The following is a 19,207-nucleotide window of genomic DNA, read 5'->3' as shown; positions in this document are numbered from 1 at the left end:
TAAGAGACGTCTCCTGTTTCTACAGCCAATAGAGAAGTCAGCTGGTCGAGTCTCCAGAGGCTGGTTTTAGACCGTAAGAGACGTCTCCTGTTACAACAGCCAATAGAGAAGTCAGCGGGTGGAGACTCCAGAGGCTGATTTTACAACGTAAGAGACGTCTCCTGTTACAACAGCCAATAGAGAAGTCAGCTGGTCAAGTCTCCAGAGGCTGGTTTTACAACGATTGAGACGTCACGTGTTTCTACAGCCAATAGAGAAGTCAGCTGGTGGAGTCTCCAGAGGCTGGTTTTACAACGATAGAGACGTCAGCTGGTAAAGTCAGCTATAAACTGTAGAAATAAAATTATCCATAATCCTTTTTATTTTTATGTTACAAACAGCTGGTTGAAATGGCAGTTTTAGACGGAGCCTCAACGACCACCTGAAAGCACGGTAACGTTATATGGTTGTGCGAGATTGAAGAGAGGGAGCGCCGAGCGGCGTTAGAACAAAGCAAAATAGCAGAGAAATAAAACACATTTTTCGCTGTTTCATCACTAACAAGCATCTCAATATCACTAACGTTATCTAAATTCATATTTAGATGAAACAAATGATATATCCAGCTACAAAAAGCCTGGAAGTCGGAAGTTAGAACGGAAATACAAAGAGTCATTGCTATGGAGATGATACACCGTCTCGTCTCATTGGTGTGAACGCTGCAGACCGGCTCGTTGCAAGAAGTTGCAAGTTTCAACTCGTCTCATCGCGAATCTTTGGTCTGAACTGGACTTAACAAAACCACAGGCCGAGCGGTTCTCCCAATGACGGAGTTCCCTGTAACCTGAGAGTTAAGTTATGTCAGCTTAGTATACCAGCTTCTGTATTAAATTCTGCATTCCTATTTTTACACCTTCATTGTTTCTAACTCATTGAATCCCCGCTGGCAGATAACACAATCCCTTGCCACTTGTTTATTTTGGGATTTGGCAAATTAAACACCAACTTCTGCTGGTAAATCTTTCGCTCTGTTGCCAACTAAAAACTAGAGGCGTGTATAGTAAGTTGGGTCTGACAAGAATCGCCTAGGGGCATAATTTGTGTGTGTGTGTATTTTATGGAAATGATAACATGCACATTTCATTTCACTGTAGCCGCTGATGCGAGAAGCCTTCATTAAATCAACACTGCTGGTGACTTTTGTTCCACCATGACATGATGAATGACACGGCAATAATGTGAGGAATGACACATTATGACTTGTAAATGTAGAAATGTAAGTTTTTTGATTGAGTTACAAGAATGATATATGAAAGGATACAGCGTGCACTGTGCTGTTTGTTTTCATTCATCTGATGTTCAGGATCTTAATAAGAGAAACATCCAATGCTTGTGATGTGAAGAGTGTCAGCCTGCGGACCGATGAGTCACGGTTCAGCTGACGAGGGCCCTCGATGTGGTCGAGGGCTTCACATTTTCCAAAACTCTGCCAGAGCCCAAAAAAGGCCCAGTGTTACAAACAAAGTAGCCTCGCATTGCCAGGCCTTCCTCCACAGCGCTGCGGAGGAGGGTCTGGCTAGAGACACACACAGCATGCCCGGAAGAGAGAAAAACGTACTCTGGTTTATTGGCATTTCTTTAAACCAATCACAATCGTCTTTTTAAAAAATTAGCTAGCAAGATACAAGCAGATATGTCAAGTTTTGAAGAAAATTTGGATGGTTTAACAAGGCAGGCCTGCTTGGTTCTTTCTGGGAATGATTGTAAAGATTTACAAAGAATATGTTTAGGGCGTTTCCTCTCTAACTGGGACGTTTTGGGACCGATTGGTGGGACTGCTGTGGACCAAGTACACAGGACATACACTGGTAAGAGCCAAGAGCCAATGAGGTTTAACCATGTATCAGCTGATTTAAATAGCTCACATTACTGTATTGTGTCAACAGTTAACTTCATGTAATATTGTATGTGGCGTTTTCTTTTGCGGGGTGCAAATGTTCCACCAAAACAAGTTCCTTCCTGAGACTATTTTGCAGAGGCACCGTCGCTGCTTCAGGAGCTTAGCGCCACCAAAGATCGTTGTGATTGCCAAACTGACGAATAGAGCTGTCAATCTTCCTCTATAATACCAATCGAATTCCATTTGATATTTTTTTTTAATATTCAAATATTTAATGTTCAATCACAGCCTGTTAAATAATATGTACTACACTACTCAGGCTTATGCGTTGTCAATGCCACTATATACTATAAGCATGTGGTTGTTGTTACACATTCTGTCCACTAGAGGGACTTCTAACATCAGCCTGGCCTTGAGGGGACGTGCACGCAACTTTATTCACATACACAACACGAGCACACAGCGACAAACACAAATCAACAGAGAACTCTGTAACAACACACTATCTAACAAGTGTAGTGAAGCGGCTCTGTTGTAAAGGCTAACGGTGCTCGGTTAGCAGAATATCATGTTAGAAAGCACAGCCAAAACGATATGTCATAAACTAGGTAAGTAACAAAGAATGCTAACTGCAATAATAAGTAAGCCAAACGGTGCTGTGACTACTATTTTAGTGATTTATAAGCAACCTGTTTCTTGCAGATTGTCACGTTACTGAGAATACAGCTATTAGAAGGTAATATATAAGTCGAAGCTAACTCTGACAGCTGTAGGGCAGCTAACATTACCTTTCTCCATGAAGCTCCTAGCTGCGCTAACGTTACTATACCTCGCGACGCAGTTATAAAACAAGAACGAGCTAACTAATGTTAACATAAGCACTTTGGCTCGGTGGGTGTCGATTTTAAAGTCATGTAAATACTATTTCCCGTCCTTACGATTTCCAGCCGCAGCCTGTCACTCCTCCCATGTGCTAACGTTACTCGGTACGTAACGTTAGCTCCGTCACGTTGTACTAACGTTACTCGGTACGTAACGTTAGCTCCGTCATGTTGTACGTAACGTTAGCTCCGTCATGTTGTACTAACGTTACTCGGTACGTAACATTAGCTTCGTCATGTTGTACTAACGTTACTCGGTACGTAACGTTAGCTCCGTAATATTGTACTAACGTTACGATCCGGTACGTAACGCTATTCGTTAATGTTGTACTAACGTTACCGGGCACGTAACGTTAGTTCGTCATATTGTACTAACGTTATTCGGTACGTAACGTTAGCTCCGTATGTTGTACTAACCTTTACTCGGTACGTAACGTTAGCTCCGTCACGTTGTACTAACGTTATCGGTGAGTAACGTTATTCGCCATATGTTGTACTAACGTTACTCGGTACGTAACGTTAGCTCCGTCATGTTGTACTAACGTTACTCGGTACGTAACGTTAGCTCCGTCATGTTGTACTAACGTTACTCGGTACGTAACGTTAGCTCCGTCATGTTGTACTAACGTTACTCGGTACGTAACGTTAGCTCCGTAATATTGTACTAACGTTACTCGGTACGTAACGTTAGCTCCGCAATGTTGTACTAACGTTACTCGGTACGCAATCGCGTAACACGTAATATTGTACTAACGCGTGCATAACGTTTCCTCATTATAGTTTAACGTACTTTGTCCGTTGCATACCGTTAGCTCCGTAATATTGTACTAACGTTACTCGGTACGTAACGTTAGCTCCGTAATATTGTACTAACGTTACTCGGTACGTAACGTTAGCTCCGTAATATTGTACTTACGTTACTCGGTATGTAACGTTAGCTCCGTCACGTTGTACTAACGTTACTCGGTATGTAACGTTATCTTAGACCTCACAATGCCTCGTGTTTCCCACTCCCACTAAGTTATTGTCCATAAGACGTGACATGAGTGACACATGCGGGTAGACCAAGGCGAGAAGAGGGACATTAGCTAACGTTATCCAACATATTTATAAAAAAAAAAAAGTCACATTCGAATAGTAATTTCAGCATTCGGGCATAGTATTGATTTCTTTACTATTCAAACTATATTCAAATTTCGGTATTCGTTCTAACAGCCCTACTGCCGAACTACTCCTTTTATTTCCATGATCAGATATGAAGCTGTTGCTACATGAATTTAAATGTCCTGCTGTCATTAGACGCCTTTAAAAGACATGCATGTTCTCAGTGTGTGCTGATGATGTAATGAGGTTGTAGAGACACCGGTCCTCTCTCTCTCTCTCTCTTTTTTTTTTTTTTTTTTTTTTTTTTTTTTTTTTTTTTTTTTTTTTCTCCTCTCTCTCTCTCTCTCTCTCTCTCTCTCTCTCTCTCTCTCTCTCTCTCTCTCTCTCTCTCTCTCTCTCTCTTTTTTTTTTTTTTTTTTTTTTTTTTTTTTTTTTTTTTTTTTTTTTTTTTTCCGATCTGTCGATCTCTTTGCAGAGAGTTTTTGCTGCATCGCAACGCTCTGCCGTTGCCGTGGCAACCGCAGAGAACAATAAAAAAAATATATATATAAATAAAAAAGGAGCAGCAGTCTTACATCTGCTTCTGCTCTTTAGCCTCAAAAGATTGAGACACATGTGGGGATGTTGTTGGCTGCTGACAGACAGAATCAAACACACACACACACACACACACACACAGTCACTCTCTCTTATGTTCAGTGATGTCGCACGCCCACAGTCCTCCGCTCATTTTCTGTCATCCGTCATCCCTCCATCCTCGCTCCGTGCCAACATCATCACCACAGCAACCGCAGCAACCACGCTGATGCCGTCTCCGAGGCGGTCAGGCTGAATTCCCAAAACTTACCAGAGATCGGTTCTCACAGCGTGATCACCAATCATCATCATCATCATCATCATCATCATCATCATCATCATCATCCTCATCATCAGCCTCCCTTTTTTCCGTTTGGCCGTAACGTTAGCCGCGTTTTATATTTTTTTTTTTTTTTTTTTTTTTTTTTTTTTTTTTTTTTTTTTTTTTTTTTGTTTTTTTTTTTTTTTTTAAATAACTAAAAATAGTTTTTAAAAAAAAAAAAATCTGGCATTAAACACATTCTGACTCTGATCATCATACACACATCTCAAACATGACATCATCATTACAAACATGACATCATCCGCCAGCTGACGGTGGCGTCCCGAGTTCTACTCACATCCCTCTCAGTCGGATCAGGACCTGGTTGTTGTGGTTCTGCTCCTCAAAGTCCTGCGTCCTGGCCTCCTCCGTCTCCGTGCGCTGCAGCTCCTCCATCTGTTCCCTGCGCTGCACCTGCACACTCTGCTGCTGCTCCTCAGTCTGCTCCTCTTCCTCAGGTTGCTCCTCCTCCTCCTCCTCCTCCTCCTCCTGTTCCACGTCCTGATGGGGCATCTTCTCTTCCTGCTCTCCCGCCAGTAGCTGCACCTTCTCCTCTCCCTCTTCCCTCAGCATCTCCTGTTTCTCCTCTCCCTCTTTCTCCTCTTCCTGCTCTCCTCCCTCTTTCTCCTCTTCCTTTTCCTGCTCCTCTCTCTCCTGTTTCTCCCCTTCCTGCTCTCCCTCCTGTTTCTCCTCTTCCTCTTCCTGCTCTCCTTCTTGTTTCTCCTCTTCCTTTCCCTGCTCTCCTTCTTGTTTCTCCTCTTCCTTTCCCTGCTCTCCTTCTTGTTTCTCCTCTTCCTGCTCTCCTTCTTGTTTCTCCTCTTCCTCTTCTCCTTCTTGTTTCTCCTCTTCCTGCTCTCTTTCTTGTTTCTCCTCTTCCTGCTCTCCTTCTTGTTTCTCCTCTTCCTTTTCCTGCTCTCCTTCTTGTTTCTCCTCTTCCTCTTCCTCTTCCTGCTCTCCTTGTTTCTCCTCTTCCTCTTTCTGCTCTCCTTCTTGTTTCTCCTCTTCCTTTTCCTGCTCTCCTTGTTTCTCCTCTTCCTTATCCTGCTCTCCCTCCTCTTTCTCCCCTTCCTGCTCCTCTCCTTCCTCTTTCTCCCCTTCCTGCTCTCCTTCCTGTTTCTCCTCTTCCTGCTCCTCCAGCCCTTCCCCGGGCAGCTGCGTCTCCTGCGCCTCCTGGTTCATCTCTGCGTGGTGAAAAGAGGAGAAGGAGGTGAACTTGTTGTTGGTTTTCTTTTCTTTTCTTTCCTTGAGAGTTGCTGTAAGTGCTTGACGGAGCAGAGTTCGGTCTCCGTGGAGCGTCCGGACGTCTCTCAGAGTTGTGACGGCGTTGTGAAAACATCGACGGCGCCGATCGCAGCCGAGAGCGCTTGGCTTTGACGGAACATCCAACTTCCTGTGATGTCACCCGTTTCGGGCCCGGCCAACCCAAAACGATGATCTCTGATGCGTTAGAGAAGCCGAGGAGATAAAGGAGAGCAGACAAAGTGTGGTGGGGTTTCTTTTGATGTTGTTTTTTTTAAAAGAGTTGAAGAGCAGCAGGAGCAGCCTGGCGCTCTCAAACACCCAGACGTAAACAATCAGCGATCAGCTGCAAAATGATCCGGCTCAACCGTCCCAGAGCATCGCCGGGAAGACAGGATGGAGAGAGAGGAGGGAGAGAGAGAGGAGAGAGAGAGAGGGAGGGAGAGAGGGAGGAGAGAGGGAGGAGAGAGAGAGAGGGAGGGAGAGATGGAGGAGAGAGAGAGGAGAGGAAGAGAGAGAGAGGAGAGGAAGAGAGAGAGAGAAACAAAGGAGAAGCAGAGAGCATTGCAGAGCGTTTCCCTGGTAACTCAACAACGGTTGCTAAGAGTGATGGAATCCTGCAGCCGACACACGTCCCTCCTCCCCTTTCTCCTCCTCCTCCTCCTCCTCCTCCTCACCCCCTCCCTCAAATTCAAAACGCACGTAACTTTACGCTCCATTCAGAGGCAACAACAGCAAACAGGCGTCTCAATCTGTCCTTCCCCTCTCTCACCCGCTGCGTCCGAGAGTGAGAGAATGTGTGTGTGTGTGTGTGTGTGTGTGTGTGTGTGTGTGTGTGTGTGTGTGTGTGTGTGTGTGTGTGTGTGTGTGTGTGTGTGTGTGTGTGTGTGATTATGTAATGATCCTGAGGAGTCACAAAGCTCTCCAGTCAAGAGGCACGAGCAGACACTCAGTCTTTTCAGTGCTTCTGGCGTGCGTCCTCTACAGGCCGCAGCCGTCGTTACCCTCACACACACAAACAAACAAACAAACAAACACACACACACACACACACACACACACACACACACACACACACACACACACACAAACAAACACACACACACACACGTTAAGCACCATGTTGGAAAAACAAGAAAATAAAAGGAAATAAAAGTAAAAGTAAAAAAAAGCTAACTAGTCTCACAGGCTTTTTACCAGGCGAAATACAGGAAATGCATTCGCATTCATTCTTGAACTCGTTAAGTAAGGATGGGAAACGTAGGCGGTCATTATAGCGAATGCAACCCGGCCAGGGTGATGCAGGACCCCGACACGAAGCAGAGGGGTCTTTAATCAGCTATAGGATGGGTAATGTAGTCATTACAATCTGAGGGGCCCTATCTTGCACCCGGCGCAGTGCAAAGCCCGACGCAAGTGTCTTTGCTAGTTTAAGACCGACGCTGTTGTCAATTTCCCGTCCAGCGCCCGCGTCGTTTAAATAGCAAATGCACCTGCGCCCATCTGTGGCCCATGGGCGTGCTGGTCTTACAGGGAGGTGTGTTCAGGTGCATTCTGGGCGTATTGCTATGTTGAGGCAGCGGGAAGTGATCGCGATCAACAAAAACCTGGTCTAAAGTCAGTAACGCAGCATTTCATTGTTATTTGAACAGAGCATTAGTAAGATGCTCCTAGGCTCGTGCACAGCGCGCACACTATGCTTGTTACACACACAGGGACGCACAGCAGCACACACACACACACATGCTGAAGATTACATATAAAAATATTACGGTGCAAATCCTCCATCATAACAGCAATGCTCCAAGGTCCAAACGGGCCTGACTTTTAAAGGGAATGGGAGATGATCTCTGATTGGTTTATTGCATGTTACGCCCAAAACACACCTCTGATTAATGAAGACAACCCTTTAGAACCAGGCGCCCGGCACACGGACACTTGTTTCCGCCATCAAACTAGCAAAAGTGGATTTGGACACGCCCTAAACGCACCTGCGCCAGGCGCTTCACGGCGTGCGCATAGATCGGTAAAATAAGGGTACTGTTACGAATGCGCTAAACTAACCGGGCTCGTTAAAACACAAAGACCTCCGCTACTACAGGGTAGCCCAGCCGGAAACCAAAACAAATCCCTCTGCTTCCTTTTCCCTACGTGTTGCGTTTAACTGTTAAAGACTAACCAGCCTGTTGGCGTGCAACGCTTTTCCTACTTCTGGAGGGGTCTGCGTGTTAAGGCGCTGACACACTAACCCGATAATCGGCCGTTGGACAGTCTGGCGAGGTCGGTGACTCGAGTACTGACTGGATTCACCCGGAAACTGGGAGCGGGATGAGCGTGACTAGAGTCTCTCCAAATCTGACGAAAATCTTTTAAACTGACCTTTGTTGATCTGAAATGAAGACAGATTCAGCAACTGCACGGCCTATTTCTCGCTTAAAAAGTTTTCAGAAACACGTTTCGGTGAACTATCTTACTACAATATGAGATCGTATTCTGAACAAGCCGCCATGACAGTCTGGCTTTGAATTTCCGGAGAAAACAAACCCATGTGACGCGTTCATCCAATCAGCTGCCGGTTTTCATTTTTGGGCGACAATACAGATTAGTGCCGCCTGCTGCTATGGAGACGTATTAGGTCTCGTCTCTTCGGTGTGTTCTGAAGCACTTTTTGGACCAACTCGGGGAGACTGATCGGTCCAACTGGCTTTACTGCCGACGGTCGGCCGTCTGGTCGATGTGTGTAAGCGCCTTTACTGACTCACCTCAGGCTCCGCGTAGTTCGCGTTCGGGAGACGACGACTGCCTCGGCTGCCGCTCCGGTGCTTAATTGGCCCTGTTCCTTCGGCATCCTTGCTGGGCCAGCCCTTCTCCTCCTTTTGTCGTAGTAGTTTAGATTTTTTAAAAGGGTGTGTTTTCCAAAAGTTTGTGGTGTGGGGTCCTTCGTCTTCCCGTTGTGTTCTTCGGCTATCGTGACATGTGCTCTCCAGGTGGACGCAACCTTCTCCAGAACCACAATCAACTCACGCACCCTGTGACTGTCCAGGGTACACCAGCACACAACCACTCCCCCCTCATGTCATGTCATGTCATATCAGTCTGACCCTGCCCACTACCTATAGGACCCTATATCTCATGTCCTAGAATGGTATCTTTATTTCTCTTGCTGATAACCCATGGACTCTGGTCTTGTTATATAAAGTTGTTTGGACTGATGAGCATACGTACAGGAAGGAGAGTGCTAATGGGAATAGATATGGCGTGATAGGGATAAACAAAAAGACGACACTTTTCCTGCAGAAGTCTCAACTAAAATCTTATCAACCTTGCTCAAACTTTTCTCACAGGATTTTTTGATCCGCGGCCACTGTCATAACAGTACATCCTCTGGCCTGTATTCGTAAGTCTTTTCCCGGTATGTGCGCACGTGTCACACTTTGTTCGTCCGCCAGAAAGCTCTGTCAAAAATCTGCATTTTATGCAGTTTAATTAGGCTAACGTAGCCTGGCTCCGCCCTCCTACGTACTTCAGATATGGTGATAACAACGGTCCAAAATGATGTGAAAAAGAGACGCAAAACTACCCCAAAGGAAACAAAAAATGACCAAAAAGAGGGGAAATTGCATTTTTTTAAATTGAAAAATGTAACACATCTTGGGGAAGGACACCTTAAACCCATAAGTTGCGACTTCAAGTAACGACTCACGACTTGGTAGCGTTCCAGGCAAAGTCACGACAAACCCTTCTAGCTAGCGTTACCTAGCGTTAGCTAGCGGCTACCTAACGTTGACGTTAGCTAACGCTAGCTGATACTAGCGATTTCTAGTCGGCGACATATTTTGGGCTTCATTTAATAAACATAACCTGTAGTAGTACACAAGCATATGTCATTTTGGTTGATTACAATGTGAGGAATTACTTTACGATGCCTATTTCTCACCGAAGATTGTGAAAACACCACAACACACACAACACACGCACCATAAGTCTTCCACAAACCGAGGGAAAACACTAGGGCTGGGCAATATATCGATATTATATCGATATTGATATATGAGGCTAGATATCTTATTAATTGTTGGATATCGTTATATCCTGATATGACACAAGTGTTGTCTTTTCCTGTCTTTTACTGCATTACAGTAGAGTGATGTAATTTTCCAAACACACCAGACTGTTCTAGATGTTTCATTATTTGCCTTTACCCACATAGTTGCTGGGTGATATGGAGAAAATCAAATATCCCGATATTTTTGACCAAATACCTTGATATTGCGGCGATATTGTAGTGTTGACAATTGGTGCTTTCACAAAATATGCACACAGTAATATTTTTGATAAATAATCATCAGTTATGTTGATATATGTAGAAAACACTGTGATGCTGAGAAGAAGTATAATAGGGGCTCCTTAAAAGAGTTAAAAATTCAAACTAACAAACAGGTTCCCTACAGCACACATCTTCAGCATGCAATCGGTTACAAAATACAACCGTCTTTTCCTACAGTTGCTGCGTCATAAGTTTTTACTGCCTCGGGAAGCGAGGGGAGTGAAACACACTAACATTAAAGCCAGTTTGAGCTGTGCTGCTGCTCACGCTGCCTTCCAGTGAGACACTTCGCCAGCTTGTGTTTGTTCACCTCCAGGATATCCTTGGCTTTTTATTTTTTTTATTTTTAACCAGTAACAGATGCTGCTGGAGCTGGAAAACACACCAAAAGATGCTCATCAAGATCCACTGAACAGTGGAGTGGTGTTAAATAAAACATTCTTTAAACTTTGTTTTGTAGTCACTTTAACTTCTGGTGAAAGAGGATCTGTTGGAGCTTTATTTTGAAAGCCAGACCCTGCTCTCCCCAGCTTTAAACTCTTCTACAGGTCATTTCTAGAGATGTTCCGATACTGCCTAATGGCGCTTTTCCATTACATGGTACCTGCTCGACTCGCCTCGACTCTACTCGCCTTTTTTGGTTTTCCATTACGAAAAAAAAGTACCTGGTACCTGCTAACAGGTACTTTTTTTAGTACCACCTCAGTCGAGGTTCCAAGCGAGCTGAGGCGAGCCGAAAAGGTGACGTGAAAACCTGCAGGCTGTTGACTGGTCGGAAAGAATCGTCACTGATAACTGCGTTGCTAGCGAGAGACGTCATTTTTAAATAGTTTAGCCAGCGGTGTTTTTTTGCTGCCGGAGGCTCCACGCAGAGCTTTCTCCGTAGCATACAAGTGGCCTGATGGTTATACTTGTGCGCTGGTGTGTGCATGGGTGATGTGTGTGTGTGGGGAGCTGGTGAGCGAGGGAGAAGTGAGAGAGTGACGGCGATTATCTCCGCAGTGAGTAGCGACTCTAGAGTCATATATATGTGAGAGAAACTAAGCGAGTAGCGACTTTAGAGTCATATATATGTGAGAGAAACTAAGTGAGTAGCGACTTTAGAGTCATATATATGTGAGAGAAACTAAGCGAGTAGCGACTCTAGAGTCATATATATGTGAGAGAAACAAAGTGAGTAGCGACTCTAGAGTCATATATACAGTGCCTTGCGAAAGTATTCGGCCCCTTGAACGTTTCGACCTTTTGCCACATTTCAGGCCTCAAACATAAAGATATAAAACTGTAATTTTTGTGAAGAATCAACAACAAGTGGGTCCCAATTATGAAGTGGAACGAAATTCATTGGCTATTTCAAACTTTTTTAACAAATAAAAACTGAAAAAGTGGGCGTGCAAAATTATTCAGCCCCTTTACTTTCAGTGCAGCAAACTCTCTCTCCAGAAGTTCAGTGAGGATCTCTGAATGATCCAATGTTGACCTAAATGACTTATGATGATAAATAGAATCCAGCTGTGTGTAATCAAGTCTCCCGTATAAATGCACCTGCTCTGTGATAGTCTCAGAGGTCCGTGTAAAGCGCAGAGAGCATCATGAAGAACAAGGAACACACCAGGCAGGTCCGAGATACTGTTGGGGAGAAGTTTAAAGCCGGATTTGGATACAAAAAGATTTCCCAAGCTTTAAACATCCCAAGGAGCACTGTGCAAGCGATAATATTGAAATGGAAGGAGTATCAGACCACTACAAATCTACGAAGACCCGGCCCGTCCCTCTAAACTTTCAGCTCATACAATGAGAAGACTGATCAGAGATGCAGCCAAGAGGCCCATGATCACTCTGGATGAACTGCAGATCCTACAGCTGAGGTGGGAGACTCTGTCCATAGGACAACAATCAGTCGTATACTGCACAAATCTGGCCTTTATGGAAGAGTGGCAAGAAGAAAGCCATTTCTTAAAGATATCCATAAAATGTGTCGTTTAAAGTTTGCCAAAAGCCACCTGGGAGACACACCAAACATGTGGAAGAAGGTGCTGTGGTCAGATGAAACCAAAATCGAACTTTTTGGCAACAATGCAAAACGTTATGTTTGGCGTAAAAGCAACACAGCTCATCACCCTGAACACACCATCCCCACTGTCAAACATGGTGGTGGCAGCATCATGGTTTGGGCCTGCTTTTCTTCAGCAGGGACAGGGAAGATGGTTAAAATTGATGGGAAGATGGATGGAGCCAAATACAGGACCATTCTGGAAGAAAACCTGATGGAGTCTGCAAAAGACCTGAGACTGGAATGGAGATTTGTCTTCCAACAAGACAATGATCCAAAACATAAAGCAAAATCTACAATGGAATGGTTCACAAATAAACATATCCAGGTGTTAGAATGGCCAAGTCAAAGTCCAGACCTGAATCCAATCGAGAATCTGTGGAAAGAACTGAAAACTGCTGTTCACAAACGCTCTCCATCCAACCTCACTGAGCTCGAGCTGTTTTGCAAGGAGGAATGGGCAAAAATGTCAGTCTCGATGTGCAAAACTGATAGAGACATACCCCCAAGCGACTTACAGCTGTAATCGCGCAAAAGGTGGCGCTACAAAGTATTAACTTAAGGGGGCTGAATAATTTTGCACGCCCAATATTTCAGTTTTTTATTTGTTTAAAAGGTTTGAAATATCCAAAAATTTCGTTCCACTTCATGATTGTGTCCCCACTTGTTGTTGATTCTTCACAAAAAATTACAGTTTTATATCTTTATGTTTGAGGCCTGAAATGTGGCAAAAGGTCGAAAAGTTCAAGGGGCCGAATACTTTCGCGAAGGCACTGTATGTGAGAGAAACAAAGTGTCTCCCCTGTTCTTTCTGTACCACGGTGGGAGATTGGAAGGAAACATTAATTATCTCTTTGATATCATGTTGTTTACGGAGACTGAGAACCAGGAAATGAGTCGGGGGAAAGCACGCTACTAAGCCACGCCCACGGCAGTCGCTATGACGACCAGCCACGCTGAGGCGGTACTAAAATCTGCAATGGAAAACGGACGCACAGCGCGTCGAGGCGAGTAGAGTAGGTACCATGTAATGGAAAAGCACCATAAAAGAGACTTCAGATACAGTATTAGGGGACCACTAAGGTCTATATAAAAGAGACTTCAGATACAGTATTAGGCAACAAAAACCAAACACATGTCAGGTTTAAGCGCTGAACACAGGCTGATTATCGCGTGGGACAGCTGGCGAGGCAGTACTCAAACGTAGTGTGCGTGCCTTGGGTGTCGGCGCATTTGGGCACCTCGTGTCAGTCGGCGCAGCAGTCGACTCACCCGAAATGCAGCGGGATACTACTAATCTCTCAAAATCTGAGAAAATCTTTTAAACCACTTTGTTGACTAAATAAGACAGATTCAGCAACTGCACACCAGTTCTGCAAAATGTTTCAGAAATGAATTTAGTCAATATAGTCTATTCTGAAAGGCCATAACAGTCTGGCTTTGATTTCCGGAGAAAACAAATCGCCAATCAGCTGTCGGTTTTCATTTCTTGGGCAACATTACAGAGTAGCGCCGCCTGCTGTTATGGAGACGTATTACGTCTCGTCTCCTCTCGTCTTTTTGGTCTGTTCTGTGGCAGTTTTTTGGACCTCGAGGACGCGACTGATCATATCCACGGGGTTTTCTGTCAACGGTCCCCCATCGGCTATATGTGTCTACACCTTAAGAGGCACAAAGGCACTATTTATCTTATGCCCCCATAATTGCTGTTTTAGCAAAATTAGTTCTCGGCATTAGCTGCAGCAGCTCCATGTTGCTAGCACCGATTCGGCTCATTTTTTTTTGCTATCGACAGTACTCACATACGTATAGCGATCAAGATTAACGTAAGAATTGCCCGGAGTACTCCTTTAAAATTCCTCTTCTGTAGAGTTTCTTTATACAACTTTGGCAACTTGTTCTCTGCGCATGTGGCAATAAAGCATTGAAATATAAAAAAAAATAAAGTTTTTTACCATGTCTTGGGGTTTTTCACAGCGCAGTCATTGTTGGGTTCACGGACACACTTCCTGATGCTGCACCTGGTCCTGATAGGATGCTGCAGCCGACGCACTGCCGTCATTGGCTGTAGAGAGTCTCCTGATGGAGGAAGAGGAAGGAAAACTTTGTTTTGAATAGTACTAGCACTAGCTACATTGTTGTGGATGCTGCGGTCTCAGCCTGGCAACCTCCGTGAACTTTGAGTCTGGGGAGACGACTCTCCAGTATTTTGAATTTGTACTGCAGTAACACTAGCTGTCAGTATTACATATTGCACCTTTAACAATGACGCTCCTCTATGTCAGGCAGGATTTTCCTCAAAACAGGTTGATTTTTTTTTTATATGTTTAGAACAAAGAAGGCTACTTGCTAGTGGCTACAAATAAAGACAGGTGGCTTTATTTCTGCCTAAATATTTTGAGTCTGAACGGGCTGAACTTGCAGCTTGGGGGCCCCCTAGTGGCTGCTGGGGCCCTATGCATCCACATAGTCCGCCTTTAGGAAGAAACAGCTCTGCACCTGTGACACAGCCAATAAACGAGAGGCACGCCCACCAAACGAGAGAAAACATATTCCCCGTTGCACTGTTTCACACCGTTCCGAGTTGTTGTATAGCCAATTTAGACTTGTGCTGCGCGTGTGTGTGTGTGTGTGTGTGTGTGTGTGTGTGTGTGTGTGTGTGTGTGTGTGTGTGTGTGTGTGTGTGTGTGTGTGTGTGTGTGTGTGTGTGTGTGTGTGTGTTGTTGATCACTACGTCCCCTGCGCACCTGTGTGTATGTGTGCTAATTATTGCAATCACAGAGGTTAGAAAGAGGGAATCACAGGTGGGCGCGGCGAGGGAATTAGGATCAAGGGAAGCCACACGGTTTTCAAACCTTAGCTGTGTGCGAGTCATGTTTTAGATCTAGCCAGCTTGGTTTTTTTTTTTTTAACCTTTCAGTCGGCACAGTCAGTTTTTTTCTAGGTGTTTTTAAATGCATTCATAAATAAAAGTGCTAAACTCAACAGGATGGCCGATCCCCAGAATTTGCACCAGCAAGAGTTGGAAATGCCTGCAAAAACCCTCCAGGGGCATTTTTGTTGTTGTCAGATTCCTACTACACATGGCGCTCAACACCGTAGCAAAGCTCGTGCACGCCCTGTTGAGTTTTGGACGTGCCCCCTGGTGTTACAAACTCAACTTACAACTCATCCTCGTTTCAGTAAAATAAATAATGTGTTGCGTTTCGCCGGGGCTGCCCCAGGTTGGAAAAGGAGCACACAATAGAGAGGCGAAGTCCCTCCCCTTCCCGTGGACCACCACGGGACCTTATGTCGGAAAAAATATGTATGACGGTAAATGAATGAAGGTTTATGAATGAATAAATGAATGATGAGAGAAAACAAGGGTTGTACTTGGTGTCTTCATTAATTCATAGGTGTGTTTTGGGCGTAACATGCAATCAACCAATCAGAGATCATCTCCCGTTCCCTTTAAAAGCCAGGTGCGTTTGGACCTTGGAGCATTGCTGTTATGATGGAGGATTTGCTGAGCAGGAAGGAGAGATTGAGACACAGCCAGTAAAGTGATCCCGACTGGTCCATGCTAACCCGGCTAACTGCTAACGTTAACAACTTGTAGCCTGTTCAGCGGCCGTAGACGACAACAGTGAGTTGTGGTGGAGAGGACGGCGAGGTCGTGGTGTTTTTAGCGGTTCCTTAGCGTAATTCTAAGCCTGTTGGCGGGAAAGGAAAAGACTAAAGTACAAGTATCTTTAATTTGTACTTGGCGCAGTAGTTAGCAGTAGTTAGTTACATCACTCCAGTGGACAGCATTGAGGATGATTTAATAGTTTTCTCTCTTTACTCCACCTGCTCATCAGAGGAATTTTCCACCATAAACTGACCCTCGCTAACTGCACGAGACGTCAGAGCTAAAAATAGACGAAGCTGAAAAAAGACTGAAATAAAAAAAAAAAGGATCCACAGCAGCAGCAGCAGCAGCAGCGTCTGGAACCGTCTGAAAACGGGCGACTCTTTACTTTAATGTGACATTAGAATTATGTCCCGTTCTATTTTTACTGCAGATGGTTTCAATTTCAGCATTTATACGTCGTCTCGGTTTTAGTGCATTTTATTACTTCCTGTCCATATATGGTCGTTAGGATGACACAGGTACTGTAAGAGGAGATCATAAAAACAGAGAGAGAGAGAAAAACTTAAGGAAACGCAGAACATAAAGGCTTTGTGGGAGAAAGGCCCATGGCTGCTTCTGGGTTCTCTTATTTATTCGCCTCTTTATACGCCTTTCTGAAGAGAGGGAAACAGAAAGAAATGTTGATATTAAAGCTGCGTTCATGGGTTCATCTAGTCTTGCATTGGCAGACCTAAGGATACACATCAGTGGCACGTTCAATTTCAGAAGGGGGTGCACACAGTTTAGCTACGGTTTCCAGGTTGAACGACAACGGTGTGCAAACGAGAGTTGAGGTTTTCTCATCCTCATTGTGTGTGTGTGTGTGTGTGTGTGTGTGTGTGTGTGTGTGTGTGTGTGTGTGTGTGTGTGTGTGTGTGTGTGTGTGTGTGTGTGTGTGTGTGTGTGTGTGTGTGTGTGTGTGTGTTGTTCTGTGAAGGACTTTGGGCTGCATGCTTGCATGAAAGGTGCTATATAAATAAAGTTGAGTTAATGTGCGTTTGTGTATTTTACAGTCTGTGTGTGTGCGAGTGTGTGTGTGTTACAGTCCGGGTGCATGTGTGTGTGCGTGTGTGCATGTGTGTGTGTAACAGTCCGTGGGGAGGTGGGGTGTGTGTGTGTGTGTGTGTGTGTGTGTGTGTGTGTGTCTGTCAGTTGTCCAATAGAGCAGCTCTTACAGTTGTAAACGAAGCCTCATGGCAACAGCGGACCGTGTGATTGGTCAGCTGGCTAATTGATTGTTAATTGGTTCTTCATCAGCAACAGCAACACTGGAGTCCACGTGAGCGGCTGGAGTGTGTATAAGTGTGTGTGTGTGTGTGTGTGTATGTTTCAGTAATATATTCAGGCCTTTTGTTTGTCGAAAGGCTTTTGAGGCAACAAGTAGAACAACATGCGCAGAACTGAGAGATTTATTTTTAGACGTTCATCTGACAGAAGCTATAAAACGCACACTATTTTTTTATTCATTTTAGTTTCATTAACTATGTCGTAAAGCTCCGCTCCGGACACGTTTCAGGAAAATAAAAATGAATCGGCATTGAAAAGTCTCTTGCATGTTTATTCCTCAAAAAAAGTTAAAAAAAAATAAAAAACTAGTTAAAAATGATCTTAAAATTACATTATTTATCGAAAAATAGGAAACAAAAGTCCTGCGGGAAAAAACGTCTTTTTCTTACTTCCTTTCATTCTTTCAATCATTTTATATTTCCATTTATGCACAGGTTACACAACCAAAAAAAGGTACTTTTAAGAAACTTGACTCTATTTTTAAGCACAGTATACACACTGCTCACCTATGTCAAAACTATCCCACGGATAAATGCCCAAACATTAGAACGATAAGGAGCACGAAGGACATTTTTTAAGGTAGAACCAGACCAGTAAGCTTTTATAATTGAGAGAGAACTTCAGAGAACTGAGACCTAGAGAGGTAGAGAGTGTCTGACCTGTCACCGTCTGAACCGGAGGCTCCTCACGTGGCGCCACCGTCGCTGCCGCTATCTTCCTGTCCAGAGCGGAGCAGGAGGAGCCCATCGTCAGCAGGAGCCGGAGGAGGAGGAGGAGGAGGAGGAGGAGGACGCTCCGTGTCTCTGTGGGGGTTTCACACATCGGAGAGACATCTTCCTCCTGCGTCCGTCCACATGCTGCTCCGCGCAGCTCCGTCTATCTGAGTGTCTCGCTCTGCAGACTCACGAGTGTTCAGAGGTCTCTTGCCCTTTTAAGCTCAAGGGTCTGTGTGTGTGTGTGTGTGTGTGTGTGTGTGTGTGTGTGTGTGTGTGTGTGTGTGTGTGTGTGTGTGTGTGTGTACAGACATTTGGAGGGGCTATTGCTCTAATCTGGAAGGAAAAAAAGGCTTGTTCAGCCTTCACAGATAGAGATGTGTCCAAAAGAAACATTAGATTTCTGAATACGTTCTATCATGTGCCTTTAAATTAAGAATACTATTGTCCGCAGCATCTGTCTTTTTGTCTTCATCGCGCTTTTTACTGACATGGCCCTTTTTATAGGAACACTAACCACAATCATGTAGCATGCTCTTCCTCCCGCTCTGGTCTGGAGCCTTGTGCTAGGCCTCATCTTGAATTGAATTATTAGAATCTGAACAAAGCATACTGTACTTTTCACTGCTAAAAAATACTTAACACTAGTGACAGTAGTGCTGCCAGTGTTGACCTTTAGACCGTGGCTGCACATTCTGGTTGAGATAACTAATGTTAAGAATTTGGCACCAGAAATAAGATAGATAGATAGATAGATAGATAGATAGATAGATAGATAGATAGATAGATAGATAGATAGATAGATAGATAGATAGATAGATAGATAGATAGATAGATAGATAGATAGATAGATAGATAGATAGATAGATAGATAGATAGATAGATAGATAGATAGATAGATAGATAGATAGATAGATAGATAGATCAATTACAACATGACTACAGCTAGTAAAAGTATTTTACTCGATGCCCAGGTTCTCAAATGCTCTGTGAACCGGAGCTCTTGATATACATAAAATGATATCTAATTCACAATGCTATACACGGCACAGACACAATTAACTGTGTTTATTATTAATGAAACATTTGTTTGAATGAGTTATTAGCCTACTCCAGCTATATAATAGGCCTACTTCACATTAAATCAATAATGCAGGATGGTTGTTTGACA

At 44.2% G+C, this 19,207-nt stretch overlaps 1 protein-coding gene across 5 annotated transcripts in view; it reads right to left on the bottom strand.

Moving 5' to 3' along the window:
• The window catches only part of pde1a (phosphodiesterase 1A, calmodulin-dependent), a 58,537-nt gene extending 40,335 nt beyond the window's left edge, over positions 1-18,202 (bottom strand). For 2 of the 5 annotated variants that reach the window (XM_039818996.1, XM_039818998.1), the window contains exons 1-2: positions 17,983-18,202; positions 14,337-14,460 (exon numbers count right to left, since the gene is read on the bottom strand). In XM_039818996.1, coding sequence (XP_039674930.1) covers positions 14,337-14,460; positions 17,983-18,145 — 287 coding nt within the window. In that variant the 5' untranslated portion in view covers positions 18,146-18,202. Of the gene's footprint in view, positions 1-5,060; positions 5,422-14,336; positions 14,461-17,829; positions 17,850-17,982 lie in introns of those variants that run through there. The other 3 variants (XM_039818997.1, XM_039818999.1, XM_039819001.1) reach the window with 2 other exon arrangements.
• Positions 18,203-19,207: the final 1,005 nt, after the last annotated feature.

The sequence above is a fragment of the Perca fluviatilis genome, chromosome 12 (genome assembly GCF_010015445.1).
Source record: "Perca fluviatilis chromosome 12, GENO_Pfluv_1.0, whole genome shotgun sequence".
NCBI classification, from domain to species: domain Eukaryota; kingdom Metazoa; phylum Chordata; class Actinopteri; order Perciformes; family Percidae; genus Perca; species Perca fluviatilis.
Note: the sequence above shows the minus strand (reverse complement) of the source record. Positions and strands in the feature narration are given on the sequence as shown.